Source organism: Meleagris gallopavo, chromosome 28 (genome assembly GCF_905368555.1).
Source record: "Meleagris gallopavo chromosome 28, MGAL_WU_HG_1.1, whole genome shotgun sequence".
NCBI lineage: Eukaryota > Metazoa > Chordata > Aves > Galliformes > Phasianidae > Meleagris > Meleagris gallopavo.
This window is the reverse complement of record NC_139431.1, coordinates 4,279,445-4,307,165: the sequence shown is the minus strand read 5'-3', so window position 1 is coordinate 4,307,165 and position 27,721 is coordinate 4,279,445. Positions and strand designations below refer to the sequence as shown.

At 48.9% G+C, this 27,721-nt stretch overlaps 1 protein-coding gene and 1 long non-coding RNA gene across 4 annotated transcripts; one reads left to right on the top strand and one right to left on the bottom strand.

Annotated features, from left to right (window-relative positions):
• On the top strand, positions 1–27,610 carry BLTP3A (bridge-like lipid transfer protein family member 3A). Of its 3 annotated transcripts, XM_085210282.1 has the most exons (21): positions 1–155; positions 9,365–9,527; positions 10,747–10,785; positions 11,212–11,303; positions 11,465–11,654; positions 11,843–11,983; positions 12,558–12,728; positions 13,119–13,296; positions 13,662–13,748; positions 14,264–14,428; positions 14,929–15,071; positions 16,192–16,333; positions 16,775–16,968; positions 17,724–19,297; positions 19,532–19,725; positions 20,236–20,387; positions 20,487–20,634; positions 21,575–21,840; positions 22,612–22,720; positions 23,286–23,401; positions 23,850–27,610. In XM_085210282.1, exons 1-21 carry the CDS (start codon positions 112–114, stop codon positions 23,973–23,975), a joined length of 4,434 nt encoding a protein of 1,477 aa, XP_085066408.1. In that variant the 5' UTR covers positions 1–111; the 3' UTR covers positions 23,976–27,610. The 3 variants fall into 3 exon arrangements, with proteins under 3 accessions (XP_085066408.1, XP_085066410.1, XP_085066409.1); XM_085210283.1 differs by lacking the exons at positions 1–155; positions 9,365–9,527; positions 10,747–10,785 and having other exon boundaries at positions 11,222–11,345; XM_085210284.1 differs by lacking the exons at positions 21,575–21,840; positions 22,612–22,720; positions 23,286–23,401; positions 23,850–27,610 and having other exon boundaries at positions 19,532–19,706; positions 20,487–20,633.
• Positions 193–9,370, bottom strand: LOC146542635 (uncharacterized). The gene is made up of 2 exons (XR_014879911.1): positions 670–9,370; positions 193–322 (listed from the first exon to the last, which is right to left on the bottom strand). It is a non-coding gene; the product is annotated as an uncharacterized LOC146542635 (long non-coding RNA).
• Positions 27,611–27,721: the final 111 nt, after the last annotated feature.

The following is a 27,721-nucleotide window of genomic DNA, read 5'->3' as shown; positions in this document are numbered from 1 at the left end:
GACGGGAGCGGCGGGGCGGAGCGGAGCGGCGGAGGAGCGGCGATGGGGGACCGACGGCCGCAGCGCTGAACCCCCCGCCCCTCCCGGCCCCCCCGACCCCCCCGGCGCGGCATGGCCGCCATCATCAAGAAACAGATCCTGAAGCACCTGTCCCGGTGAGGCATCCGCGGAGCCCCGTGGGGGTGGGATGTGTTTGTGTGTGTTGGGGGGGGGGGGCACGAGGTCCGTCCGTCCCGATGGCCGTGCTGTTTGTCCCGGGGGGGTTCGGCCGTCCCGGAGCTGCGGGATGCGCTGCGTTCAGGGGCTGCTTGTGTCGGTGAGGCTGGAGGAGAGAGCAGAAAGCTCCGTGGGAATGGCGGCTTTTTATTTTGGCTCTGCGCTGACCTTGGCTGGTTCCTCTGCCTCAGTTTCCCTGCGGAGGTGCGGAGCGGCAGGGTTTGCGCAGCGCTTTGAGCAGCTGCAGGACCGCTGGGGTCGGAAGGGATCTCTAAAAGCCATCCCTGCACCCCGCAGCTCCATCAGTGCTCACAGCCCCCTGGGGGTCTCTGGAGATGCGGCATCGCCGCCTCTGCAGCCCGTGCGGTGCCTCACCTGGCTGCAAAACCTTCCTTATATCCAACCTAAACCTCCCCTCTTTGAGACCCCTTGTCCTACCCCTGTCACACAGACCCTGCCGTCCTCTGTCCCCTTCTTTCTCAGCTCTCAGCTGTCCTTGCAGGGCCGTGTCCCATCCCTGGGATCACTTCTGAGCTGCCGGTGCTGAAGTCGCTCTGTGCCTCTGGCAGAGAGACTCAGATGTAAATTGAGGGGCACGAGATCATAGCGACTGACCCAGCATTCCGAGGGATCAGTGCTGGAGTGAGGATTAAAACTGGGAGTCCCCTCCTTGGAGCTGCACTGAGATCCTGGGAGGAATCCCTGCAGACTTGAATTGAGCTCCACGAGGTGCCATCTGCATTGGTTTGGGCTCAGCGCTGCTCAGTGCTGTGTGCAGGAGGGCCTGCAGCTGGCTTTGCTGCATTCAGATGAATTTCTGCTCATCTGACATCGCAGACGGTCAGGATTCTTGTGCTGTTCCATCTCAAAGCATGGCACTGATGGATCTGTGATGGATCTGTGATGGGTCAGCCTCCCGACCTTCAGGTTGCCAGCAAGGAGAAGAGGATGAGAGCAGCAGCTCCTACAGGCTGGAGCGGAGCTGAGCGTTATTCCTCCGTGCTGCTTTGCCTGGAGTTTAAGCACGTATTTGTGGGTGCTTGGTCTGATCCTGCCTCATTCTCACTTAAATGTTGCAGATACTTTGCAGCAACGTGTTTTGAACACCGATATTGTATTAAAAAGAGGATGCTTTTCCATTCCAGTTCTGTTTGCTGCAGATACCTCTGCTTCACACTTTGGGTTTTTCTTTCTGCTGTGCTCATTTGCCTGGAAGAATTTCACCACTCAATGGTTAACCTGCCTTTACTTCCAGCTTTCCATTTGCATATGAAGCAATTCCTTGTTCCTTGTGTTATATGTGGAGCACGCTTTTGTTCCTTCTATCTCTGCAGATTTGCAAGGAAGGGATCAGAGAGGCAGAGAGATGAGGGAAATATGAAGGAGCCCTTTCACACCACTGTTCAGACTGAGTGAATCACAGCAGTGTCCGATGGGATCCCTGGGGCTGCTTGCAGGGATCTGTGAGGCTGAGTTTCCCTACTGGTGGCAGAGCGGCTGTGTGTGAGCTGGGATGTGGGGAAGGCAGGGGTTTCTCTGTCATCACTGCTTCGTTCCTCTTGGCTGCTTTGTTTTCCTCCTTCTCCACCTTTGGAAGCTGCTGAATGAAGGGTTTGGGCTCCATGAGCATCCCGATGAAGGCTGGAGCTGAGCTGTGTCTGCTGGTGCAGGGCAGCACAGCCATCCACCCTGCCACCCACTGTCACTTGCTGCTCCACGCAGCTGCTGCACAGAGGAAGATGAGGCATGGAAGAAGCTGCAGAGCTGTGCTGCACCTTTGGGGATCAATGAAAGAAGTTTTAGGAGCAGAACTAAAAAAATATCCTAGAAAACAAAACAATTGAGTACCATCTACACAAAGTAATACTTTGATGAGTGCAAATGTAGGTCAGATAGGCAGCCAGGAGGAATGACATTTCTTTCACGTGACGCTCATAAACCAGAGTGCATCTGAGCACAGCACCTCCAGCTCACGGTGCTTTGGGCCATGACAGGACTGCTTTGCCTCTCCCACTTCTGTTTGCAGCTGCATGTAACCTTTGCAGCACATAAAGCCCCTGCTGGCACATAAGCCTGCAGCGTATCCTTAGTTTCTTCTTCCAGATCAGTTTAGCAGTATGTGGGTGTTGCAGTGCCTTAGCCACGGATGAATAAGGCTGCTGTGTGCTGTTATGAAATAACATGGGTCTGAGAATCTCAGAATCCCTTCCTGGCCTTAAAAATCCACTTCTTACTGCCCTTTCTGAGCAAGGGCTGCTTCTGCTTCACCTGCACTGCCTCTCTGGGAGGTCTCAGGTCTGTTTGCTTCTCGTTTCTTGTCCTTTGTGTGCTCAAATACTGAACTGCAGCTGTGGCTTTGCAGTGACAACCAAAGCAGTGGATTTTCACTGAGAACAACGTGTTGGAAATCCTGTGCTTTAGAAGGGCCTGCTGCCACTATCCGGGGTGCAAGAACCCTCTGAGTTTCTTCCAATTTCCTGACTTTGATTCTAAATTAACTGCCAGAAATGCAAAGAGCGTGGTGGGTAGGGGGAAAAGCAAGGGGGTCACATCTGGGAGTGGGCTGATGAGATCTGCAGACCACAAAATGATTTGGGTGTCCCAGGGAGGGGTCCTCTGGAGGTCCCTTCTGCAATTGGCACCAACAATACAGTTTCAGCTGGAGCTGCTTTCGTGTTCTCCTTCAGAAATCAGGGAAATCTCTCCTGCAGAAGACCATAATTGCCCTAAAGTAGCTGGGAATTAAGTGAAAGCACAAAGCTGCCAGCGATTAAAAACTGATGTTAAAACAGCCATTACTCTCCCATCTGCAGAGCATTCTGTTCCTGCTTTTCAGTGCATTCTGTTCAGCCAGGTAATGGAATCACAGCATCATCTAAGCTGGAAAAGTCCTTCAAGATCCTTAGGTCTCATCACCAAACTGTGTCCCTCAGTGCCACATCCACACATTTCCAAACGCCACCAGGGATGGAGTGTCCACCACCTCCCCGTGCTGCCCCTTCCAACATTTGGCTGTCCTCTCTAGAGAAATTTTTCCTGATTCTAATCTAAACCTCTCCTGGTGCCACTTGAGACCTTTTCCTCGTGTCCTATCACTTGTCACCCGAGGAAGGAGATGGGTCACCTCGTTGCTGAGCCTCCTGCCTGGTGGCAGTGCGTTGCTGGGCTCTCCCCTCCTCCCCTTTCTCCCCACACTCATGCATCTTTCTCATCTCTTCACCAACCTCACTGCTCTTCATCTGAGCATCCTTCCTGCAGGGACCTGAGCCCAGTATTTGAGGTGAGGTCTCCCCAGGCCTGCACTGCTGCATGGGCTCCGTGTGACCCAGTGCCTTGCTGGATGCCATCTGAACTCAGCCCTTTAAGGGAAGTTTTCTTATCTCACTCGTACCTTTTCGTGGCTTTTTGTTTAAATTTAAATATTGAGGAACTCTGTATGCAGAGTCAAACGCCTGAGGTATTGCAGTTACTTAATACAGCTACTAATTCCTTGTTCAAACAGGGGTGGGGAGGGAGAGCATACGCATGACAGGATGTGACATTTATCTTTCGCAGAAAGTAATCTCTAATGCCAACCATGGCTGCTGGGCTGCGCTTTACCAAATTGTTGTTCGATGAAACATACATCAGCTGCTGCTGCAAGGTGTTTGCTGCTTCCCCTCAGCAAAAGGGAGCAACACGTGCTCTTTCTAGAATGCTAAATAGGCTCTTGCTAATGCAAAAAGAAGTTGCACTACCATTGCTCAGGCTGCATGCATCTTCCTGCAGCAGCTGGGCTTGGTGGAGCATTGCAGTGATGCAGTGCAACCTCCTCGTGCTGCCGGTGCTTGCAGACCAAGCAGTGTGCTCACAGCAGCTCTCCTCGCTGCGTTTCATTTCTCTGGGGCTCCTTCAGCCCATTGCTGCTCAGCCGACTCTGAATTATGTCATCACTTCGGATTTCCTGCCATTGGGAAAGAAAAACGCAGCTCAGGTCACAAGATGAATAATCTGAGCAGCGGGGCTCCTGCCCAGCACAAGGGAGTGGGAATGCTGTGTTTGCTTATGCACTTCTTCCTCGCTTTCCTTTGTGTGCTGTTGCTCGCTTGAGGGTCAGTCCTGGGAAATTCCCTGGCAGCTGCAGAGGTTTCGTGATCCAGACTTCATGGCAGCGCCATTTAAACCTCCCCGAGCTCCCAGCCAATGAACTGGAAATAGCAAAACCAACCCTCTGCTCGGTGCTGTTCCACCCTGCCAGCATCCCTGCCTCTGTCCCGTGCAGGTTAACCTGTGCTTTGCTTCACCAACCTCCAAGCACCAAAGGAGGTGGCAGCACTGTAAGGAATCCCCCTGACGTGGGGTGCAGTCACTTTCTGGTTTTCAGAGTGCTTCTGGGTCTGTGAGCGGGGAGGAAGCCGTGGGAAATGCTGCAGTCTCTTTCATCTGCTTGGAAACGTGGGTCGTCCTCAGGAGCTTCACTTTGACTTGAATTTCTAAGTCCGTTGGCTGTGGTTGCATTGCATTGCATGGCAGCAGAGAACGCTGCTCTGGGAGCTGAGAGAGCTGATAAGGAATTGCTTTGGGCATTTTGTGGTGGGAGTGCGTTTGCCCTTGGATTTGGGCTGCTGAGCGGTCTGGCCCTTTATCAGAACAGTTGGTGCTTGGAAAGACAAAATGTTCGGTTTATGTAGTGCTGCTGCCTTGAAATTGTCAGGCAGAATGCACTGAGTTCACCTGATAAGGAGCAGACAGCTGTGGTGCTGGTTCTGCAGATGGAATAGGGTCAGCTCATCAGGTTTCTTGTGGTGGAACCAAACATTGCTGCCTGCCAGCCAGCCTACATCACCCAGGATGGTTTCCATGGGTTGGTTTCCATGGGTTGGTTTCCATAGGATTATTTCCATAGGTTGGTTTCCATAGGATGGTTTCCATAGGATGGTTTCCATAGGATGGTTTCCATAGGTTGGTTTCCATAGGATGGTTGCCATAGGATGGTTTCCATAGATTGGTTTCTATAGGATGGTTTCCATAGGATGGTTTCCATAGGTTGGTTTCCATAGGATGTGATGCTTTCCATCGTCTCAACAGTTTGTTTGCTAACAATCAAACCTCCTTCAATCCTAAATGCCTTTATACCAATCAGGTTGATGGGTTTGGTATAGAGGCCATACCACATACATACAACGCCGTGCCTCAGTCAGTCTCATTTTCTTCTCATTTTCTGCTCACTTCTCTTCCTTGGCTGCAGATCTGCATCTCTCAGTGTTGGGTGGCACTGTGACCAGGCAGATGGCTCTGGGGTTGTACAAAACCTACTTACGTGGTTTTGCTTCCTGAAAAGGCTTTTCTTCTTCTTCCCACGTGCCTCCAAGGCAGCAGTTTTCCTCCCTTTTTTTAGAAGTTCTGATCACTTGCCCAGTTTTATTTCCTCCAGAGTTATCTTTCAGTTCATTCCCAGACGTGTTTTGCAGTCAGAGCTTCTGCTGTTGTCTTCCTTGAAAGCCCCCATACTCAGCACTCCCTGACCTTTCCTTTTGCCACTCATGACTTTATCTCCATGTAAGAATGACCTCCGTGGCTCACAAGAGTCAGCATGGAGGGAACTGCCCTGACACAGGGATTTTCACTGTATTTTTCCATCTGCACTGGTGCCAACCACTGTGGGTTATTCTGACCTGCTGATGGATGATGCGTGGCACTAAATAAAACCGAGGTCACTGCTGTCCTGCTAACTAGTTCTTGCATATAATAACCATAGTAACGAGGATATTAATAGGAATGAGTGTTTTGTCGTGTGGGTGCTGGTTGTGTGCAAAGGGAGGTGATCAGTGGGTAATTGCAAACGAGGTCTGAGGCAGAAGATGTGCTGATGGGAGGGTCTGTGTGTGGGGGGTGGCTCCAAGGGGAGGTTTTTTATCTGTGTGTGTGGTTGGATGCAGCGTGGCAGGCAGCTACAGGTGTGGACGTAGATGTTTTATTTATGGGTACAGCCTGGCTTAAGGCCAGCTGTAAGGTTGGCCAAACTCCTTCTTGCAGTCAGTGGGTTTGCAGCCTCTGGATCTTCCAGCTGGTGAATGGGGCAGTCGGTCATGCAGGAGTGGCATCATTTCTTGTCCTTGTGCTCAGGCTGATGATGCAGCAAACAGAGGAACATTCCTGTGCCCACCTACAGCGTGCAGTGGGGGAATCCCAAAGGCCGAGGGTTCCTGTAAAAAGCACGGTGCTTTTCAGCTGGGTCCCAAGGAGCTGCTCAGGATTCACTCATCTGGGTGGCATTACTGCTTAGGAAAGAGCAAAGCCTTCATTTTGCCAAGAAACTGGGATGGCACAGTTCACAGCTGTGTGTCTGCTGATTGCAAACTGTAATGCCCACATTATCACAGACAGGGGAGAGCGGGCAGCAGGGAAATCTCTGTAAACCACTGGCATAAGAAGGAGTCTTGGCCAGCAGGGCTCCCCTGGTTACAGCTGTTAGAAGCTCCTAGCTGATATTTGCTGTCATCCTAACTGCACATCAGTCACCTGAAGGCTTTCCATGGGTGCAGGTGACTGGGATGCTGGGTTGGCTGTCAGCTGCTGGCCAGCAGATGCTGCCAGAAAAGAGGCTGTCACTCATGGCATGGGAGGGCATGCATTTGTGCTTGTGTACACAGCTGCAAAATGGCCTTGTGAGTCTGCAGGACAGCTCTGTCAAGGGTGGGAAAGGATTTTCTGCGTTGACTTTTGTCATGGTAATGTGAGCAGGCTCAAAAGAAGTGCTGTCCCGTGAGTTCACTGGCTTAGTGCTGCATGACTTCTTCCAGAGTTAGGGGGAAAAAAAAGCAACTATCCCACACGGCCCGTTTTCCTAATAGTCACCGTTTTCATTCATTCTTCTCTAGGCCAGCAATCCGTGCTGCCAAAAATGTTACTGCTGATGAGTACGAATGCAGCAAGCCTGCCAACAAGCAGCTCAAATCGTCTGCTCTCACAGCTCTGTCCTTCCCCTGGCACTGACCAAAGCAGTTCTTTTCAATTTGGCATCTGTCAGCTCCAAATTTGCAGGCATGCATCACTTTCCTTCTGTATTCCCCACTAACGTGCATTGGATGCATCAAAGTGTCTCACAGCTGAGGGTGCTTCCATCCACGGTGCCTCTGCTGCTCTCCTCGTCTGCTCACAGGATTTCTGCAGCCTTTTCCTGCAGAAGAACAGACGTTTGTTTCAGGCTGGTCGTGTTTCACACCGCTCCCTCTTGCAGTGTCCGATGTCACAGCGTCACCCTCCTTCCCCAGCACACCCAGGCTTATTTTTGGCACACATATGCACTGAGTAAAGCAGTTCTCTGCTGAGACGTGTTTTTCTTCCTGCAGTGCCCAGCCTGGGATGAGGATGTCAGACAGCTGCAGCTCCCCACGCAGCCCTGCCATGTGCTTTCCTCACTGGGATTGCTTTATTCTCAAACCCAGTCTTGAGTGAGCATGATTACAGCAGCTTTCAGCAGGGCTGCTTCGCCAAGGCAAAGCAGATTGCCTCTGGAGGTATTCAGTGTAATGCAGTGCCTGGGTTTGTACATCAGGACTCAGCACCAACCTCACAGCTCCCAGCGCATCGCTGTGTCTCCTTCCCACCCAGCATGATGGGTTTTTTTTGTGCAGGGCTGGGATGCTGTGTTGATCTTGGCCTCCTGCCCGCGTGTGCTTAAGCAGGAGGTCAAAGGGAGCGACGTGCTCATAGCAAACCCGTCAGCTTCCCTGGGATGCTGGCATCAGCAGCACCTGTGGCTCAGGGCGGTGTTACATCAGCAGAGTCTGCCTGTGGTTCTGCAGCAGCAGGAGGCCACGCTGTGGAGGTGGGATGGAGGCAGCAGTGGGTGGATTCACAGTGCTGTGTCCTAACATCAGCACCTCACCATCTGTGTTAACGAAATGCTGGGTTTAGAAGGGCACTTTTCTTGCAGGAAGCCCTGGGCTGGCAGACAACTCAGGCAGGTTGGTAGCACAGCCCCATGGCTGCACCCACTGCCATCCCAGCAGCAGTGCTCTGCGCCCTCCTCCCCTCTGCTCCCCTCAGCACTGCCTGCACTTTGTGCACGGTGCCCCGTGAGCCTTTCCCAGGGAATGGCAGCACACGGTGGTGCTGGGAGAGGAGAGAGGATGGAGACGCGGGGCTGAGAGCCTCATCCTGCTTGTGCTGACAATAGGGCCTTTCTTCTGCTTTCTGGAGCGCCGTGCTGAATTAGAATGGGTGTTAGCACAGAGGAATCTGGGCGGCCTGGTCTGGTGGCTGGCGACCCTGCACATAGCAGGGGGTTGAAAGGAGATGATCGTTGTGGTCCTTTTCAACCCAGGCCATTCTGTGATGCTATGAAATGAGCTCTGGCTGCAGCAGTGAGTCAATCAGCTGGCAAGAAGTCTTGGGGCTGCAGTGTGATGGGTCCGTGGTGCTTTTAATGATGTCAGAGGTTTTCAGGTTTGCAACAGGGCGTGCTGCTCTTGACCAGCCCTGCTGGAATCGTTCCATCTGTCGCACTTAAATCTCAGGCCCAGAAGGGAGATAGCAGAATATATGCAAGAATAAACCCCTGGGAGGAGAAACTGGAGCAGAGGGAGCAGGGTGATGGATGCCAATGGGGAGGATGGGAGTTTGGGCTGAAGGTTGGGTTGCAATGGACCTGCTGACCAGAGAGCTTGCAAGGCTGCTGTTTAAAGAGACAGCAATAAAAATAATTTATGACGGTCTTTTCCTTTCCTCTGTCCTCATTACCTAGAAAAATCTGGGTAGTAAAGCACTTCATCACTGCTTTGGCAGTCGTAGGGGGAGCAAAGTTGTTCTCCCTATCTGTGGTTTGGCTTTGGCTTGGGTTTGTTTCTGTCCTAAGGCAGTTCTGCTGAATTCTGCCTTTCCGGGGCTTTAGATGGAATTTTCAGTTCCTTGAATTTGATTTAAAAAGAAAAAATAAATAAAGTCCCTTCAAATGTCAAAATGCAAAGGGATTTTTTGGGTGGGTTTTTTTTTTTTTTTTTTTTTTTTGGAAAAACCAACTTGCCTTGGGCCTAAAGATGTCAGAATGCTTTAACAAAGAAGAAAGCAGATTCTTTTCACTTAACACACCCTTCTGAAAGGCTCTGTGGGTCTCAGCAGCTCTGCTCGGCCTTGTTTTTAGAGTCTCTTCTTTCCTCTCTTGCAGGTTTACCAAGAATCTCTCTCCGGACAAAATCAACCTGAGCACCCTGAAGGGGCAGGGGCAGCTGACCAACCTGGAGCTGGATGAGGAGGTGCTGCAGAATGTGCTGGAGCTGCCCACCTGGCTTGCTATCACCCGGGTCTACTGCAACAAGGCATCCATCAGGGTGAGCAGGGGGGCTGTGGTCGTGTCCCTGGGTTCCACACCCTCCATTTAATTCACCCTTTACTTAACATCCAGAGCGTGCTGTGGCAAAGAGCCTCACAGCTTAACTGCATGCTTGCTTTTGCTGCTCTCAAGCCTGCATGTATTAATTTTAGTTGATGACCTGGTACTGTTCTTTAGAAGAAATGGTGAAGAATGACTCCCTGCTCATTACCCCCAAGCACTTTGGGGTTTTACAGCCCTTTCTGTTTCACCATTTCCCCCATTAACTCTTATTTTGATCGCTGAGCAGTTCTCTGTGTCTTCCCTCATCCCCAGTGGCTTGTTTTTTTAATGCTAAGGAATCAACACAGACCTCCACCGGGAATAGGAAGCAGAGACAAATGCAGTGCTGTTATCTAAAAGCCTGATGATGCTGTGAGGCACCATAAAACAAATTGAGCTGAAGTCTTCATTGTTGAAAAGGCAGCTCTTAAGAATTCTGTGAATGGCACACGTGAGAAGCAGTGCAGCCTGCACTCATTCAGCCACCATTGGCTGTTTGTCTGCATAATGGCTGAAGCTGGGCATGCATGGACAGTTGCACTTTTGCACTCTGACCCCTCTTAGAAATTTTCCTCCTTGTGCTTTTTAGAGCACAAAATTGATTTTTTTTTCAGTTGATGTGAAATGCCAGACTGTTTAATCTCAGCTGGTACTAACCATAGCTGCATTACTTGAACGCACAGTTTTTTAGTGTATAGAGGAGACTTGCTATGGTGGTTCTACTCTGCCAAAGGAGAATGAAAACGAGTCTGTCTTACTCATCGGATCTGTTCTATCTGTTTTTAGAGTCAAATTTGCTTAATATAGCACCAAACATTTGTCCTCCCTTGTACAAGAACTGCAGAGTAAGTAAGGAAAATCAAATAGGATCATTTGGGTTTGTATGGAGTCTTCAAAAGGGTGACCTGACTTTCAGCAATGGCAGCATTTTCTACAAAGGAAGGGGAGGAATCTGAATCTGACCTACTGAGCACCTCTTACTCACGATGACATACGAGATGCAAAAGCTGGGCTGGGCTCCCTTTCTGAGCCTGTTTGACCTGGATTTAGAGATGATGGAATGTCATAATGGTCGTTTCTCAGAGCAGAACTTTGAGCTCACGTGGTTCCCTGCAATATCCTAACTTTTTAAGAGTGCAAAGGTGGCTCTTGTAATCTTACCTTTATTGTTTCAGATCCAGTGGACAAAACTGAAGACGCACCCAATCTGCTTGGTAAAGTTCCTTCTCTTGTTCGTTCCTTCTCTTCCTAATTCTCTGAAAGGAAACTGAAGTGCATGCTCCATTGCCATCCTGAAGCCTCCAGGCCTCTAGAGTGCGGGGGGAGGGGGAATTCTGAGAGCAGCTCTGTTAGAAGTTGGGTGACCTCCTATGGGATTCCCATTTCCCTGCAGGATGGAGCTGGGCTCAGCTCTTGGTGAAGTCCAGTTGCCTGCTTTTTGCTGTTTGTTTTCCCCCACTTCTGGAGATTCACATCACCCAACCATTCTGGCACTGAAGGTGTGAGAACTTTAGCACGAGACTGGGGGATGTGAGATGGCACAGCTGGGTTTACCAGCCCTAGAGTCTCAGACCTACGGGTGTAAGGCTGACCTTGAGCCTTGGTCTTGTATTTACTGCTCCTGTGTTTTGTCTTCCCAGTACCTGGACAAAGTGGAGGTAGAGATGCGGACGTGCGAAGAGCCTCGGCCACCCAATGGACAGTCTCCCATTGCGCTTGCAGCCGGCCAGAGGTCAGACCCCTGAGTCCCATGGCTTCTTTCTGCCATGCTGGGGTATGGGTATGGGCTGTTCTTCTCGAAAATTAACCACTGACCTCTGGGGGTTCTGGTTTTGGTGGTTCCATACGTACCGCAGTCTCTCCCTGATGACTTACAGGATCTTCTCTTTGCAGTGAATACGGCTTTGCTGAAAAGGTGGTGGAGGGGATGTTTATTGTTGTCAATTCCATCACCATCAAGATTCACTCCAAGGCCTTTCATGCTTCTTTTGAGCTGTGGCAGCTTCAAGGCTACAGCGTCAACCCCAACTGGCAGCAGAGCGACCTGCGGCTCACCCGCATCACTGATCCACAGAGAGGGGAGGTAAAGAGCCTTCGGATGTTGCCTGAGCTGGGCTCCATCCCTGTTGGTGTATAGGGACTGCAGAGGAAAGAAAAAATGTTGGACGGTTCCCTGCACCCTTGTTTCCTTCTGTGTCCTTAAAGGGTTTAGCTTAATCCTGGCAGCTGATGCAAATCTCAGCTTTTCCCTATTTTCCTCTTTCTGGGTAGGTTTTGACATTCAAAGAACTCACCTGGCAGACACTCCGCATTGAAGCAGATGCAACTGACAATGGTGATCATGATCCTGTTACTACTCCTCTGAGACTCATTACGAACCAGGGGAGGATACAGATCTCTCTCAAGAGAAGGGTGAGTGTTTCACCCATCCCTTGGAGGATGCATTCTCTGCAGTGATGATGCGCATTTCTTCCCACGTCCCTCAGCCATGCTTCATTTCCTTCACAAGTACTGAGCCTGATGTATTGCTCTGCTTTCTGTTGGAAACAGCTGTGTTCTAACCAAATGTCAAAGCAGTTTATTTCCCAGGGGAGAATAATGTGTGTGGAGCAAGTCTTAAAATCTGTTTTCTCGTCCCAAGGAGATCTGTCATCTCCTTATTGGGAGCTGGAAGGCTGCTAGCTTTGCTTTTAGCTGTCAGCAGAAATGTGATGATGAGTGGATGTGATGAGAAGTTGCAAAAAATTGTCATCTCTTGTTTTTCTGTCTTAAATGGCCAGCAATCAATTTCCCTTCCAAAGAGAAGGTGGCTTGGACTCCTTTCCTTCTCAGATGAGAGCAGTGTGGGCATCCACCAGATGAGTTACCTTCTCTCTCAGATGATTTTCAGAGCAGCATCTCTACTTCGTGCTACAGCTTCTGTGTATTCTGAGGAGAGTGTAAAGTGAGCAGCTCTTAGTCCTTGACACCTTCTTGCTGTTTTCAGACCAAAGATTGCAATGTGATGGCATCAAAGCTGATGTTTCTCCTTGACGACCTTCTCTGGGTGCTGACAGACTCTCAGCTGAAAGCAATGATGAAATACGCAGAGTCTCTGAGTGAAGCCATGGAGAAGTCTGCTCAGCAGAGGAAGAGCTTGGCACCAGACTCCGTGCAGGTGAGTGAGCCATAGGGAAGAGGAAAAGATGGAGAGAGCTGTTGTATTTTTGCTCCTTTGTTCTTTGGTTTACACATAGCATAGTCTGCGAGAGCCTTAAAGCAGCAGTTCTAAGCAGTAGCTTGGAACATCCCTTAGCACTTGTTTTTATGTTTTTCCCCCAAAACCTGTTCTAAGTAACTGATTGATGAATGCCATACAATAAATACGTAGGGCAGAGGACAAACAGTGTTTCTAGAGGGGGAAGAGGAGGATCACTGGTAGTGGAAGCTCTGGGGAAGGAGGGCTGTGCCAGAGGTTACATGGAGGGATCATAAGGAATACTTTTCCCTTTTGATCTCAGAATATCTTCCAAGATGAGCTCTTACCAAGCTTGTTGTTTCCTAATAGATCACACCACCAGCTCCCAGTACCCAGCAGTCCTGGTCTCAACCATTTGGAGTCAGCCCAAATGCAACCAGCATTGGTCAGTACTTCGATAAACATGACATGAAAGAATCATCCTACCACCTCCTCATCTCACGCCTGGATCTGCACATCTGTGACGACAGCCACACTCGAGAGTCAGGTAAGAGAGCAGCATCAGGAGGAAAAAAATAGCCAGTCCTTTTCTTTCTCGAAGGAGGATTTTCCTCCGGAAACTCTCCTGATTGGTGTCGTGAGAAGTGTAATTAATGGGAGCCTGGAAAGCAGTGGGGTCTTGTGATTTGGGATTTGAGATTCTAGATCTGGTTCTTGTGGTATAAACTGTTGCCTCGTTACGTTCAATTGCCCTTTTCCTCACCGAGGATGAGATTCTGATAGAGCTCTTTAGAAGCAGATACCAGCCATGGTAACAGTGATGGCAATCAGAGCAGCATTGTTCTGAATTATCCTGAGTCAGGGCTTGTATTGCAGAGCTGATCATAGCTTTCTTTGTTCCATTTCTCACAGGCGCTTTGAAGCATGGGATGCTGGGAGGTGCCATGCAGCTGACCTTTAGGAGGATGGCTTTTGACTATTATCCTTTCCATAGGGCAGGTAAGGGGATGTGTCCTTCCAGCTTGAAAAAAGAACTTGAAGAATGGTGATGCTGTGAGGCTTCAGGCAGGGCAAGAAGAAAGAGCTACACAAAGGACCTGGATCTTAAATCCTCGTGGCCGGGATTAATCTGATTTACCTCTTGATGGAAGATTGACAGGTTGTTGGCAGAGTGCAAAGAAAGGAGCGAGTTACTGCTTGCCATAAAACCATAAAGTTGAAACTTTGAATTTCTTTTTGGTTTCTTAAGCTCGGGATCTGATTCTGAGCTCATCAATGAGAAAGGGTTGTATCTCAGGAGCAAATCTGTTTGTTGGTTAACTGAGGAAGCAAGGAAAAGTGTCACACTGGCATTCTTCCCAGTGCTGGTGTTTGAAACACAGGCAGGGATAGCAACAGAGTGTGATATCAATCAAGGGGGATGCTTTACAGATTGATTTTGGTTTAAGGGGAACAAGAGAGTTGTGAGTATGCAGGAGCCTAATTTTAAAGCTGGTATGTTTACTTTAATGCAGGAGATGCCTGCAAGCATTGGGTGAGGTACAGTGAGGCAATGGAGACACGGGGACAATGGGCAAAAAGGTTGGTCAGTGAATTTCAGAGCAAGGTTGAGAAGCATTATGAAGAAATGGATGCTGCCTTTGCCAAGACTCCACTTTCTCCCTTCAAAAAGAAAGCAGGTAATGATGTTGGATTAAACTCCTGATAAAGCTGGAGGTGGTAACAGTTGTTCTCCATCCGGCAACATCTCTAGTTCCCTTTCTTAGCAGCTTGATCTGTTGTTCAGAATCGCACAGCACACCAAAAATCATAAATTTAACGGCATAGTTGGGTTAACCCATAGTTAAGGGGTTTTATATTGGAACAATACTGCAGCAAGAATGGACAGACCTAGCTTATTTTTATCCTCTTTGAGTGAATATATAATGAGTAAATGAAATAGCCTGAGCAGCAGAAGGTGGCTGAAGTGTAGCTGAAGAACTTCTGTTGGTGCAGATCACGCTGATCCTTCACAGTGTCTTTCCTGAGTGTTGGCTTTTTTTTCCTGCCTGGCTGTGCCCATCTGTTTCTAATTCTGGGGCTGTTATTTCTGCTCTGTAAGCACGTCTGTGTTGGAGCTGGCGGCGACGTCCACTACAAAGGAGTTGAGTAAAACCCTTCTGCTTTCACATCCCCGCAGACACGTCGTTGAGTCCTCATAAGAGCCCCTTGGAGAAGGGCCGTGGAGCTCCCTGCAGTCTGCCCCAACTCCGGCACCCTCCCTGGCACCGCCTGCGCTCCAGCTGCGTGCTGCTGCGTGTGGACGACTTGGATGTTCACCAGGTGGGGGTCTGAGCAGTGCCTGGGGACACCCACGTCAGGTTTTTGTGAAGAAGGAAATTTAATTGGCTGTGGTGTAAATAAATGGCACAAATCTCGCTTAATCCAGTCCCGTCAACCCTCCACAACCAAGGAAGCTGAGTGTCCTTATTGTGCTGCTTGTGCACAGTAAACAAAATAAAACAAGCATGGAGTGCTGGTCGTTGTCACGTGCAGAGGAAATTGCACGAAGAGCCACAGAGTTTCTGCACTCTTTGAGTTCATGTCAAACCCAGGATAACAGATTTCGTGTATTTGAGAAGTTGGTGAAGATGTGGATTTTTGACAGAGGAGGAACATATCTGCCCTCGTGCTTTCTGACCCAGCACAGAAAGGATCACTAGAGTGGGTCAGCCCTACATCCATACACCCTGTACCCTTTGTGAGAGCATGATCTGTACCAGATGGTGTCATGCACTTACTGACATGCTGTTTATACTGAAGAAAGTTACGATGGGATTCAGTTCTGTTTATTCACATCACCTAGATCTGATTGTTCTGGTTCGTAATAGCAGTGATATGGGATATAAGTCATAGAATCATAGAATGCCTTGGGTTGGAAGAGGCCCCAAGGATCATCAAGTTCCAACCCCCACAAGCAGGGCCACCAACCTCCAGATCTGGCACCAGCCCAGGCTGCCCAGGCCTCCATCCAACCTGGCCTTGAACACCTCCAGGGATGGACGGGGCATCCACAGCCTCTCTGGGCAGCTGTTCAGCACCTCACTGCTCTCTCTATGAAGAACTTCCCCCTGACACCCAACCTAAATCTTCCCTCCTTGAGCTTAAAACCATTCCCCCCTGTCCTATCACTGTTTACTCTTGTAAAAAGTTGATTGCCCTCCTATTTGTAATCCCCTTTTAAATACTGGAAGAATATATGTGAATGCAAAGAGATGAATTCCCTCGAAGGAGAGGAGTTGACAGTATTAGCTGGTAGGGGAAAGTTGAATCATTACTGGAAAGCAGAGTGTGTTTGATGTGTAAATGAGACACACTGAGTGTAGGAGGCTGCAGGGTTACTGGGATGCTTTCTTTTGCCACAAGCAGGTTATGTTCAACTGCATGCCATTTATGTTTTCAGGTTTCCACAGCTGGCCAGCACAGTAAGAAACCTTCCACCCTGCTTTCGTGTAGTAGAAAATTCCTCAACCTGCCTGATCAGGTCTCTGCAATCCACATTGAATTCACAGAATATTACTTCCCAGACAATCAAGACTTTCCAGGTAATACACCAAGGTTAGCACCTTCTTTCATAAGTTCCTTCAAAAATCAGTGTTTTAATTCTTTAGGTGTGTTGACTGTTTTGAAGCTTCTCTGGATGTCACTGTCCATTCAGTTCCCTGATGTTTGCCTGTCTAAATTATTATTGAGAAAATGGTGTAGGGTTTACCTGGTGCAAAATGTGGAGGAAATGCTGTACTCGAAAAATAATGAGCCCAAGAGCACATTGAAGGACCTGCTTTGGTTAAAGCTTGGGGTTCTGGGACCCCAGGGAGCTCTGAGCGCTCTGCAGCTGCCCTGGTGGGAGAGCTGGAACTCCTCACTGCTCTGCTGCTTCTCTCAGCTTTTCTCTTTCACCACGAGGTCTGTCTTGAGGTGGATGGTAAAGCCCTGTGCTTTGGTGTTTTAGTGCAGGTACTGAATTTGATTCTGCTTTGTTCTAGTTCCTTGCCCAAACCTGTATGTACAGCTGAATGGTCTGACGCTGACCCTGGATACAGCAAGCATGCTCTGGATAAACCTCTTCTGTCTGGATCTTTATCGCAGCCTGGAGCAGTTCAAAGCTATCTACAAGCTGGAGGACTCAGGCAAACGTGATGAGCATGTTGATGTTCGACTGGATGGCTTCCAGCTGAAGGTACCATTCCTTTCCTCCTTTGCACAGCAGCGTCCTCTCCCTCTCTGTGCTGGAAGTACCAGGGAATAGCTGGGGTCTGGGATGAGCAAACAAAACCTCCACCTTTCTTCTGTCCACTGCTTGTGTTGGTTTTGTTTTCATCTATGGGCCTTAAAACAAGCATTTGAGTTCTACTTCAGAGCAGATGGACAAGTCAGTAGTTATGGAAGCAGTTTCAAGGAGGAATTGCTGGGTCAGATAACCAGGAGTTGCTTTGATTCCCATTCCATTCCCAATGGGCATGTGTCTGTTGCATTGACATCCTATGGCGTTTGCCACTGACTGCTCTAGGTGATATTTTCCTTGTGTCTGATTTGTAAATTTTATTTCATTTCTCAAATGAGAATCTAGTTCAGCTCTTGGGATTTTAGTAGAGACCAAGACTTCTCAATTGTTTACATATTCCACAGCCGAGTTTCTGTGTAAATGGCCAGAATGGAGTTCTGCTGATTTCCCCTCTTGCTGCTTTACTTATCATATCATATCATATCATAATCATATCATAATCATAGAATGGCCTGGGTTGCAAAGGAGCACAGTGCTCATCCAGTTCCAACCCCCTGCTGTGTGCAGGTCACCAACCAGCAGCCCAGGCTGCCCAGAGCCACATCCAGCCTGGCCTTGGATGCCTGCAGGGCGTCCACAACCTCCTTGGACAACCTGTTCCAGTGCATCACCACCCTCTGTGTGAAAAACATCTTTCTCTTTCTTTGTAGCTCAGCATCCCTGTGGAGAAGAAAGTCGCTGCCCATCAGGATCGCCCGCAGGCACTCTGCATTCACACGTCAGAGCTGACTGCCACCAACACCCGCCATGCTCCCTCCTGCAGCTGCCAGGACCTCCAGAGCCTCTTCCGTAAATTTGCTGGTTCAGAATTCTTCCACTCCAGCTACACCCATTTCCCACGATCCCAGGACAATTTTAACCTCCTCCATACCCTTTTCTTGCGCCACGCCTACGAGGTGGATGATAGACCTCAGAAGCATTCAGGTTTTCCTCAGCCATTGCGCAAAACCTCTGCCTCTGAAGATCTGTGGTCTATGAATTTCACTGACCTCTCCCTGGACTTTGAGGGTGCTGAGAGCTCAAAGGGCAGAGCCCTTAGCTTTATTGACCCGTTTCCCCTTTCCGTTTGGGCCTGTCTTCCCAAGAGATGGGGGCAAGCTCAGATATCTAAACGACAGCCACCATCTGTCTCTGATTTGAAAATCAAGCCTTCTGCCAGTTTTAGCAATCACTCCAAGAACGAGAACCTTCCCAGAGAGCACGGAGTTTGTCAAAGATCAAGAACTGACCAGGATCTGAAAAGCATCTACAAGGTCCCAGAGACGATGGATGCCTTGGGAGAATCTGAGTGTGAACTTAATGATGGAGTAGATGACAAAGAGCTGGAAGCCTCTGCTGATATCCACGTGCTTTTGTCCTCCTCTGTTCATGTCAAAGTTCGTCTCAACCACTACCAATACCTGGTGCTGCTCAGGATGAAAGAAGTTCTGCAAACACTACAGGAGCAGCTGACCCAAGATACCCAGGAGGTGACTGGGTGTCCTTTAGATCCCATGTCTGCGTCGGTAGGAGTTATGTTCCACAGTGCTGAAGTGGCCCTGCTCATGAACCCCACACCAGGCTCCTGCTTGGAACCCAAATCCCTCGACTCAGATACAACGAGCCTGGTAGAGTCAGAGCTCTCACCTTCAGACAGCAAGGAGGGATTGGCAGCTGAAGAGAAGGAGCTGGCAGCTGAGGAGAAGGAGCAGAAATCTGAGGCCGGTTCAGAAAAGGGAATGTGCAGTACCACAGAGGTCCCAGAGGACAATGAGGCTGAAAATACAGGCACCAGTGCAACCAGTGTGCCACTGGAGAGGCTTCCAAAATCAGCAAGCGATGGAGCTCTGAGCACAGCTCCACCAAGTAAGAGCATGGAGGAGAAAGGTCTGATAGAGGAAGCACGTGAAGCTGTGGAAGCCCTGGTTGCAGAAGGAGCAGAGGAGCCTACCAGCCATCCTCAGAGCCCTCCTGCCCTCCCCATTAGCCCAACCTCAACCAGTGCCGGCCCCCCAGGAGGAGGAAGTCCCGCTCTCAATGGCCAGGCAGAGCTCATCCCTTTGAAGAACCTAGAGGTGGAGCTGTCTAGTGCGCTGCATATCACAAAGGATGCCACCAAGGAAGCTCTGCATGTTACAATGGACCTCACCAAAGAAGCTATGTCTATAACAAAAGATGCTCTGAGCTTGAGCCGGGAGAAGATGACCTCTACTGTGCAGAAAATGCTCTCTCTCCCCCCAGCCAAGTGAGTGAGCTATCCTCCTGCAAGGCTGCTGGGAAAGGGGGAAGACATAGGCCGACTGCTCCCTCTCTCTGTGTGCCCTTTGGACCAGAGAGATGTCAGACCTTCATCTCCTGGGGATAATATAAGTAGACTAAAGCCTGCATTGCGAGCGTGCAGAGTTTAGTGGAGTACCTGTGTAATGCTGATGCGAAGCTGATTGCCTTTGGCCTTTTCCTTGTTTTTTTCTTTTTGTAGGGATTCTGTGCCCAAAGCAGAAGAGGGGGCAGTGACTCCAGGGGGTGGCAGCAGCCGGATGCGTTTCTTCTCCATGAAGAGGACAGCATCCCAACATTCCTTTGATACCACGTCTGTGGATGGGAGTGGTCCTGAGGATGGGCTGTCAGTGGACAGCGATGGCAGCGATGGCTTTGTAATGCTCACAGACTCTGGTAACCAGGGTCCAGCTGTGTCCTCATCCCCTCTCCTATTTCACAACAGTTAACAGTGTTCTGGCTCATGCTGTGTTCTTACAGGATTCCTTGTGCCACTCGTTCTTTTTGAAGATGATGGGCATTTTCACCCACGGTGGCTCTTAATGCTTTTGTAGATGCTTTTTTTTTTTTTTGAGATGAAGAGTATAAATGAGTGGGGAGGGTTTTCCCAGCACCATTACTGTGCTGTTCTGAGTCATTTGCCCATAGTAGAGTGCAGGTGGGCAAATGTCCCACGGCTTCTGGGGAGGGTTTCATAAAGGGTGGTTGGAAGTAGGGTATGCTGTGCATTGCAGTGAGTGTTCTTCACTTCAGCTGCACATTGTTTAGGTTCATCCAGGGAACTGGAAAGCATTCTCTGGAGGATGGTTCAGGTCGTGAGATTAAGGCAGATGCTGAGACCAGAAGTGCTTAAAACCAGAAAAAGAAACAAGAATCGAGCTGTTGTTGTTGCCACTTCTATTTCAGAGCCCAGCCTGGACCCTCTCCCTTCAGGGCATCTTCTCCAGGTGCACAGCAATGCAGGCAGCAGAGCAAACCTGGTGGCGGAGGACGAGAGCGGAGCATCTCCTGAAATAAACAGCTCGGCTTCACAGAGCGAGGAGCCCAGCCTGCAGCTGGTCAGAGCTTTGTTCCTTTGTGATACTGTCTCTAACTGAACCTTGAAGTGAACCACGTGGCTGTGTTCCACTGGCTGAGCTTGGCTCTCTGTGTTTCAGGTGTCTGTCCTTCTGCTGAAGATGAACGAGGTGAACTGTGCAATAGAGGCACGAGGTGATGATTTGTCTGTTGCTTTACAAGTCATGAACGTGGTTCCAGAGCAGCTGAACAATGTTGGGATGTGGCAATACCTGCGTGGCTATGTGGGTAAGGTTCTGGCTTTTACAGTTGGGTTGTGTGCCAGCTGCTCTCAAGGAATCTTCCATTCTAACTTCAGTGTTCACAAAGCTGAAGTACCTGTACAGTCAAGCTGCGTGGTGTCCAGCTCAGTGAAACTCTCATCCTTCATGGGAAATGTTTAAATTTCTTCTGGAGTGCATGAAATCAGTGAAAAGAGGGATAAAGCTCCCTGAGGAAACCCCAAATTATCCCTGCCCTGAGAATAACCCTTCTGGGCTGGGGCACTTCCCTACTGATGTATTTGAATTTTAAAGAAACAAACAAATGAGAAGCACAGGAGCAGCTGCAACCCAAAACTTCTCAGTGCAAACATGCAAAGTTGGACTGTTATTTATCCATGCTGCCTGTAACCACGAGGGGGCACGACGAACAGAAGGTTGGGTGGTGGTGAGCAGCTCTGAGAGGCTGAGAGTTTCTGTTCTGTTTGTGCAAATGCTAAATGAAGGCGGGTTTTGTAAAGTGCTGAGATGGTGAGAGAGGTGGGTGGGCCTGGGGGATTAAGGAGCCTGGTTCTGCTGGCAGCTGCTGTGATGTGAACTCCGAGCGTTTTGAAACCTGGTCTTTTTTATTATGGGAACAGGTTGCCCAAGCAGGCTGTGGATGCCCCATCCCTGCAGGCATTCAAGGCCAGGCTGGATGTGGCTCTGGGCAGCCAGGGCTGCTGGTTGGTGACCTGCACACAGCAGGGGTTGAAATGAGACGATCATTGTGGTCCTTTTCATCCCCATTCTAGGATTCTGTGATTTCTTGTGAGACCTATTTTGACCACATCCCATCTCCTGCAGTGAGCTCTTTCAGCGTCGTGCTTTAGTGGGCATTTTGGTGACGGGCTGAGGGTTGGACTGTAGCCTCAGCTCTCTTTTCCAACCTTAATGATTCTGTGCTTCCCTGATTCTTTCTGCTTTAGGAGATGCGGACGTGGAGAAGCCTTCAGGCCCTGAAGCTGCTCAGGCCCAGCCAGAAGTGTGCTTGCGTCTTGAAGCAGGACCTCATGCTGCTGTGCATTCCCCACTCGCTGTTCAGAATGGCTTCCTTCAAATGCTGGTCCGCAGTTACACAGCAGAGTTCTTCATGTCCTTCCTTACCAACCTCGGCCCCTTCCTTGAGGATGAAGTTATCCCAGAGGTGATCCCCATGGAGATTGAAGTCGTGGATGCCAAAATCACGTTGAAGGTGGGTGCGTAGGGAACTGAGGTGGGATCCTGAGTAGGGCTCACCTGCAGTGTTCTGCTTCGGAAAGGATGATGTGGGATTGCTGTGGCTTTCTGCAAAGGTCTTGTTTCCCTGATGGTGTTTTATTTTGTTTCTAATGGGCAAATGGTAACACAAGCTCAGATTGTGGAGAAACAGGAGCCTGACATTCAGATTCTCTCCCCAGCTTTGTTGATGATCTATTTGCTGACTCAAGGGAAAGAGAATTAAATACCTCTTTCCCAAGTGTTTGTGCGAAATGAGAATTATTTGACCTTTTTGGTAAGCGTTTAAAGAATTATGGCTGAAAAAAAACCACATTATGTAAGAGCTGGTTGATGTAAAGGAGGGACAGAACTGTTTTTCTGAAAGCAATAAGCTTGCTCCACTGGCAAGCAGGAACCACAGCAACGTGAGAATCTCCAGACTTAGAGGTATTGGCTTCATTTTAATAGGTTTTTGAATCAGGACAACTGTGAGAATAATCTCAGGGGAGATGGCCTCTCCCCAGCCTTTGTTATGGATATGGCAGAACTGTGCTGTGATCCCTGCGAGTCCTTTTTGCACAAATTAAGTCTCTGTGTAAATAAAGCCAGGCTTTTCCATATGGTGGGTGACCTTGGTGAGCTCTGGCAGTGCTGCCAGTTGGTGATGTTACCCCTGTGAAGTCTGGGGGCAGGGGGAGCCCTTTGCCGGAGCTGTCACAGCAGTTAATGCCTTTTTTCTGTCTTTTCTGTTGTTTTAATTTTTCAGGATGACAGCCCCCAGATATACCCCACCTCCCCTGGCCCTGTTCCCATCACCTTGGCAATAGACCACGTCCTGGTGAAGCGCAGAGATGATGGAGTTTTCTACCTAACAGGTCGGAAATGTGTTTTCTTCTCTAGGCCTTGTGGGAGGTTGTGCTCAGCTGGGCCTGATTGTAGAGGCTGGAGCTGAAACGTGATGTTTGCTGCTGGGAAGGATGCACTCTGCTGTGTGTGCTGTCCCTAATTCTGATTCTTGCAGTCACTTCTGCCAGAATGGGCAAACAATCTTCTGTCTTCAGTGCCAGCCTTTGGCTGCTCTGCAGGGCTAATTGCTGGCTGCAGGCATTCCTACCTCTCTGCTTCTCACTGCTTTCGTTGTATTGTTTGGACAGAAAAACTGATACCTCAGGAAGAGCACATTAACACCTAAAACAGTGAACGGGCAGCCTGAATTCATGCCTGGTGTTTCCTTGAGCTCATACAGTCACGACACACTTCTGCATCTTCCCTTGGCTTAGCTTCTCCATTTTTAAATGGGGATAAGATATATATCTTTTTTTTTTCCTGTTTTTGTTTAAGACAAAAAGAGCATCCAAGTTTTTTCTTTTAGTCCTAAGAATCCTGTCAAATAAATAATAAATAAGTATCTCCATGCCTTTTTTTTTTTCTTCTTTCCAGCTCCACAAGGGGGAGGCTCACCGAAACTGGAAAAACCTGTGTCAGTCCTTCAGGACCAGAAGGCCCCAGCACAGAGTGTTTTGGCAGCACCAGCAGGAGGGATACGTGGACTGCAGGTGAGTCACTGCTGCCTGCTGCTGTCTAGACAACCAGATAGCTGGCAGTAGGCTGGAAAACGAAGTCTTTTGTCTGCATCTGTTTGCACTTACTGGTAGGTGTGGTGTGTTGCAGATAGGGAGTGCACACAAAAGCAGTCTGTACCTCCTTTTACAGGCATTCAGAGTATTAAGGGATCAGCTAGCTCGCTGCAGGCCTTACTCCTACGGCTAGAAGTGTGAAAGGAAGTCTTAAGAGAAAGTAGACGTTAGAAATGCATCTCTGGCAGCCTGAGTGGCTCTGGTGACAGGTATGGAAGTCCTCAGGCACCAGTTAGAAGTATTTTGCAAATCAATCTGGGTGGCTGTCAGTGAGCTTTGTGCGTGCATCAGTGTAGTTAGATCTGCCCTGCTGCTTACCTTTCTAAACGCCTGCTTTGTTTTTCTTTTTCTTCTCTGTCTTTTGTAGTCAAAGGAAGTGCCAGAGTTGCAAAGAGAGCTTCAGAACACGAAAATAGCCCTTGCAGAAGCCAACATGGACAAGGCTCGCCTTCTGCAGGAAATTAGGAAATACAATCCCCTCTTTGAGCTCTGACAGTAGGCTGCAGCTGCTCAGGAGGAGTGGAGACCACCACCAGCACTAAGGCAGCGAGTTTGATTACATTGCTGCTAAACAGGTCAACCTCCTGGAGAACTGATTGTCACAAAGAGTGGAAACCAACTGTGATTGCAAAATACTCTTCATACAGGGAGAAAGGGCAGAGCTTGGCTGAGCAGCACGGAAGCGACGAGGAGTTCCCCGTGTGCTGCCACTTTCCTCTGTCCTGGCAATATGGTGCTACCACCTGCCACTGAACCAGGGCAGTGCTCAGTCTGCAAACAAAAGGTCTGAAGTTGGTGTGGGGACACCGTGGCTCTTCATCCACACGGTGGTAGAGACAGTCTGCTTTCAGCCCTTCTGCCTGGAGGTGGTCGGCGTTAGGATTTCTGCTTTTTTCAGCCCGTGCCTTTGGGCACAGCAAAAGGAGTGCAGTTAAATTCACCGCATCAAGGAGCGGCAGAGAATAGGTAGGGCAGAAAATGTGGCTCGGAGCTGTGATGTGGAAGCATGTGTATTGTCACACAGAGAGAGAAACTGAGGTCAGGGGGTGTGGGAGATGCAGAAGGGATTTCCCCATGTAGAGGAGGGGAGCTACAGCTCATCAACCCCTCAAGAACGGAGCCAGGATAGAAGAGGAATTCTTTCACGTTTCTTTTTCCACCTCTAGGAAAAAGAGGAGGTGGTGTATTAGACTTAATCTAATTCACTCTCAATCCTGCAACATTTGGCTTTATTGATGCAGAAGCAAAGAGGAATTCATTATTTCATTACCAACTGCTGTTTAATCTGTCTTTAATTTTACAATCAAAGAATAGGGGTGATGGAAGTTGGCTGAACCATGGAATGAGGCCTTTGTGTTTCCTTTTGGACACGTGGTTTCCTTAAACCATTGTGTTTCCCAAGTTTCACCAGTGGAGAGAGGAAAAACCAAGAAATAACTGTCTGCACTCCTCCAGGGCCACGTATTTTTAATAGCACTGAGCTCAAGTTCAGTGTTAGATGTCTTTTAGCGGGGATTCTGGTGTGTGGGTCAGGAGAAGGGCGCTGAGCAGGGCCCCCTAGGTGCAGGCTGACACTGCTAACTGCTCACTGGAGGGTGGAGGTGAAAATAAGCAGGGTTTGTATTCGCTGTATTCTTACCTTTGCTCGAAGTCTGCGTGGTTGAATGGGGGATTGGTCTAATTAGTAAAGAAACTGCCTCTGAAAGCGTGGATGGAAAAAGAAATGGGAACCTGGTAAAAGAGGAAATAAGCATTTGTTTTAAGAGCTAAGAAAGGAAATGTAATTCATGAAGTGCAAAGATCAAATCCACTGCTACAGGGAACTGGGTATGTGGTTTCTTTGCTGTGCTGGTGCACAGACTACGTGCTGAATGAAGGGCAGCCGTGAGGGGCAGAAGTTGGTTGTGGAGAGAAGAGCTGTTACAGAGAACTTGTGCTGTTCTGGCACAGCATGGTGGAACATTCACCCCCATCTGTGTTCAGGGGGAGTGCCCATCCCTCCCCATCAAATGTAGCATCTGTACTGTGTGCAGAATTCATGGGAGTTCAGCAGATTTCAGGTGCATTTTCTGATTGTGTAAAGGCACACAGTGCCCAAAACTTTCTTCTATTGGGTTTTTCTTTTTTTTTTTTTTAATATATGTGTGTGTGTGTGTGTGTGTGTGTGTGTGTAAGCATTACTTCGTTGTAATTAGATTAACTAAAGTAATAGAAGATTTTAATCCTGCTTGCTATGCAAGGAACAGCCTCTGATTTACAAGCCATGAGTAGCTGAGGCCTGGGAGCTACACAAAAGAAAGCAGTGATGTAGGAGCTGAGTTTGCTCTGATGTACTTGTCCCTTTGCCCAGCTCTGGAGCTGCTGAGCAGTTTACAGACACTTTAACAGACACTCCTGGTATCATTTGAGCTCTCCTGTAGCTCTAGGGGCAATAAGGACATATTTGCAGCTCGGGGTTGGGCGCAGAGGCGCTGCTGGCTGTGGTTTGTGGAGAGCTGGGAGCGTCCCTTGCTGTGTTTGTTAGCTCACCCTCTGTAAAAGAGGGTATGTAAGAGACAGAGGCTGATTGTCTACTGTCACTGTTAAGATCATCAGCGTGATTTGATGTCTGATTCCATTATGCTGAAGGTAGCCTGACTAATGTTCACTGGGAGCTGTGCTCGGATGCAGGGTCTGAGCAGCCTCGGGGCAGAGCATGCTGCTGAAATGCAGTGTTTGCCTGCCAAGCTGTAACTGACCGTGCCTCCAATCAGCTGTGACAGCAGCAGTGAGAGCCTGACCTGCCTTCTGGAAACTAGAAGCAAATGGGCACAAATGAAAGGAAAGGAGGAGAGTTTGCCTTTGGCAGAGGGCTCTGTGCCCGCCGTCCACTCTGCAGGGCTGGAGCTGATGTTTGGTGCTGTGCCTTTCACAAGTTTGCTTTCCCTCCTCCTCAGGAAAGCCCTCTCCTCCTGGTTCCTGTTAGACAACTTTGCTGTTTTCTCTGGAGTGCATTCTGTGACCCATCCCCAGCTCAGTGCACAACTCGGGTTTGCGTTGCTGCATGTGATGGAGCAACGTTCTGGAGCAGCCTGTCAGGCCTGTTCTCTAGAGGAAAATGCACTTTAACTTTCTAAGCATCAGCAGGCATTTCCTTCACCAATACTGCCTCGTGCATAGAATCCAGAAGTAAAAGCAGGGGTCAGAAATGCAAGATATCTTCCATACTGAAATAAAACTCTTTTCGTGAGCAGTTCTCAGAGTAACAGAGGAAGGAGGTAACAAAGTCTCTGTGTATCTCCAGACTTGCTGTGAAACAAACCTATATGCAAAAGCTCACTGTAAGTACCATTATGAAGTGCACAAAGCCCACGTAAGCAGAAGTTGAACTTTTGGTCAACCTACATGCTTCTGTGCTTTCCTCTTTCTGTGTGAAGCAAGAAATGCAAGAACGCTTGCCTTAGGTGGAACGCACTGCTATTCTTCCTTTTTATTCACTAACTGCTTGAAAATGGGAGGTTCCTTTCTTTCACACTTCATGACTTTTTGTTTGAGTAGAGCTTCATCTCCAGCCAGCATAGGGAGCGGATGGGGCAGAAGGGGTTTTCTCCAACGTGGTGCCTATTTGCAGTGTCACAGAATTCCTTACCTCTCTTTCCACGTGGGCAGACAGACCAGAGCTGGGCCCAAGCTGTTGACAGCAAATCTCTTGCTTCAGCAACTCGAGTGCCCCAGTTCTGGGTGACAGTTAAATCACTTCCACTGTCTTCTGCTTTACTAAGAGAAGTACTGTAAAACACCATCCCCTTCCTTTCTATGAGATGTAGGTGTGGGAGGACAAGAACTCCACTGATGATGATTAGCAGAGTTTACTCTTTAGAGCCTTTGGTTTAAGGGCTCTACGTTATGAGAGCCAACTTAATCCTTTGTGTAACTGCATGGCAGTTACCCTAGGAAAAGCACGTGGCCTCAGCATCTTTTACATTTAGTTAGAAGTGTGCTCAAAGGGGATTACTGTATGTACTGGTGGGTGATGTACAAGTCTGAACTTGAATTTTAGGCAGTATTGGAACTTTGCAGTATATTTCCACTCATGCATTTATTGGTTCTGTGAACCATGAAAAAAAATTAAACTTGTTAACCTCCTCACGGGCTCGTGCACTTTTTTTCCCCCTCCTTTTCTTCCTCACATTCCCCATTGTATGAATTCTAGGCAGCTCCAAACAGCTGCCTTTGGAGGAACAGCCGAGTGATGACTTA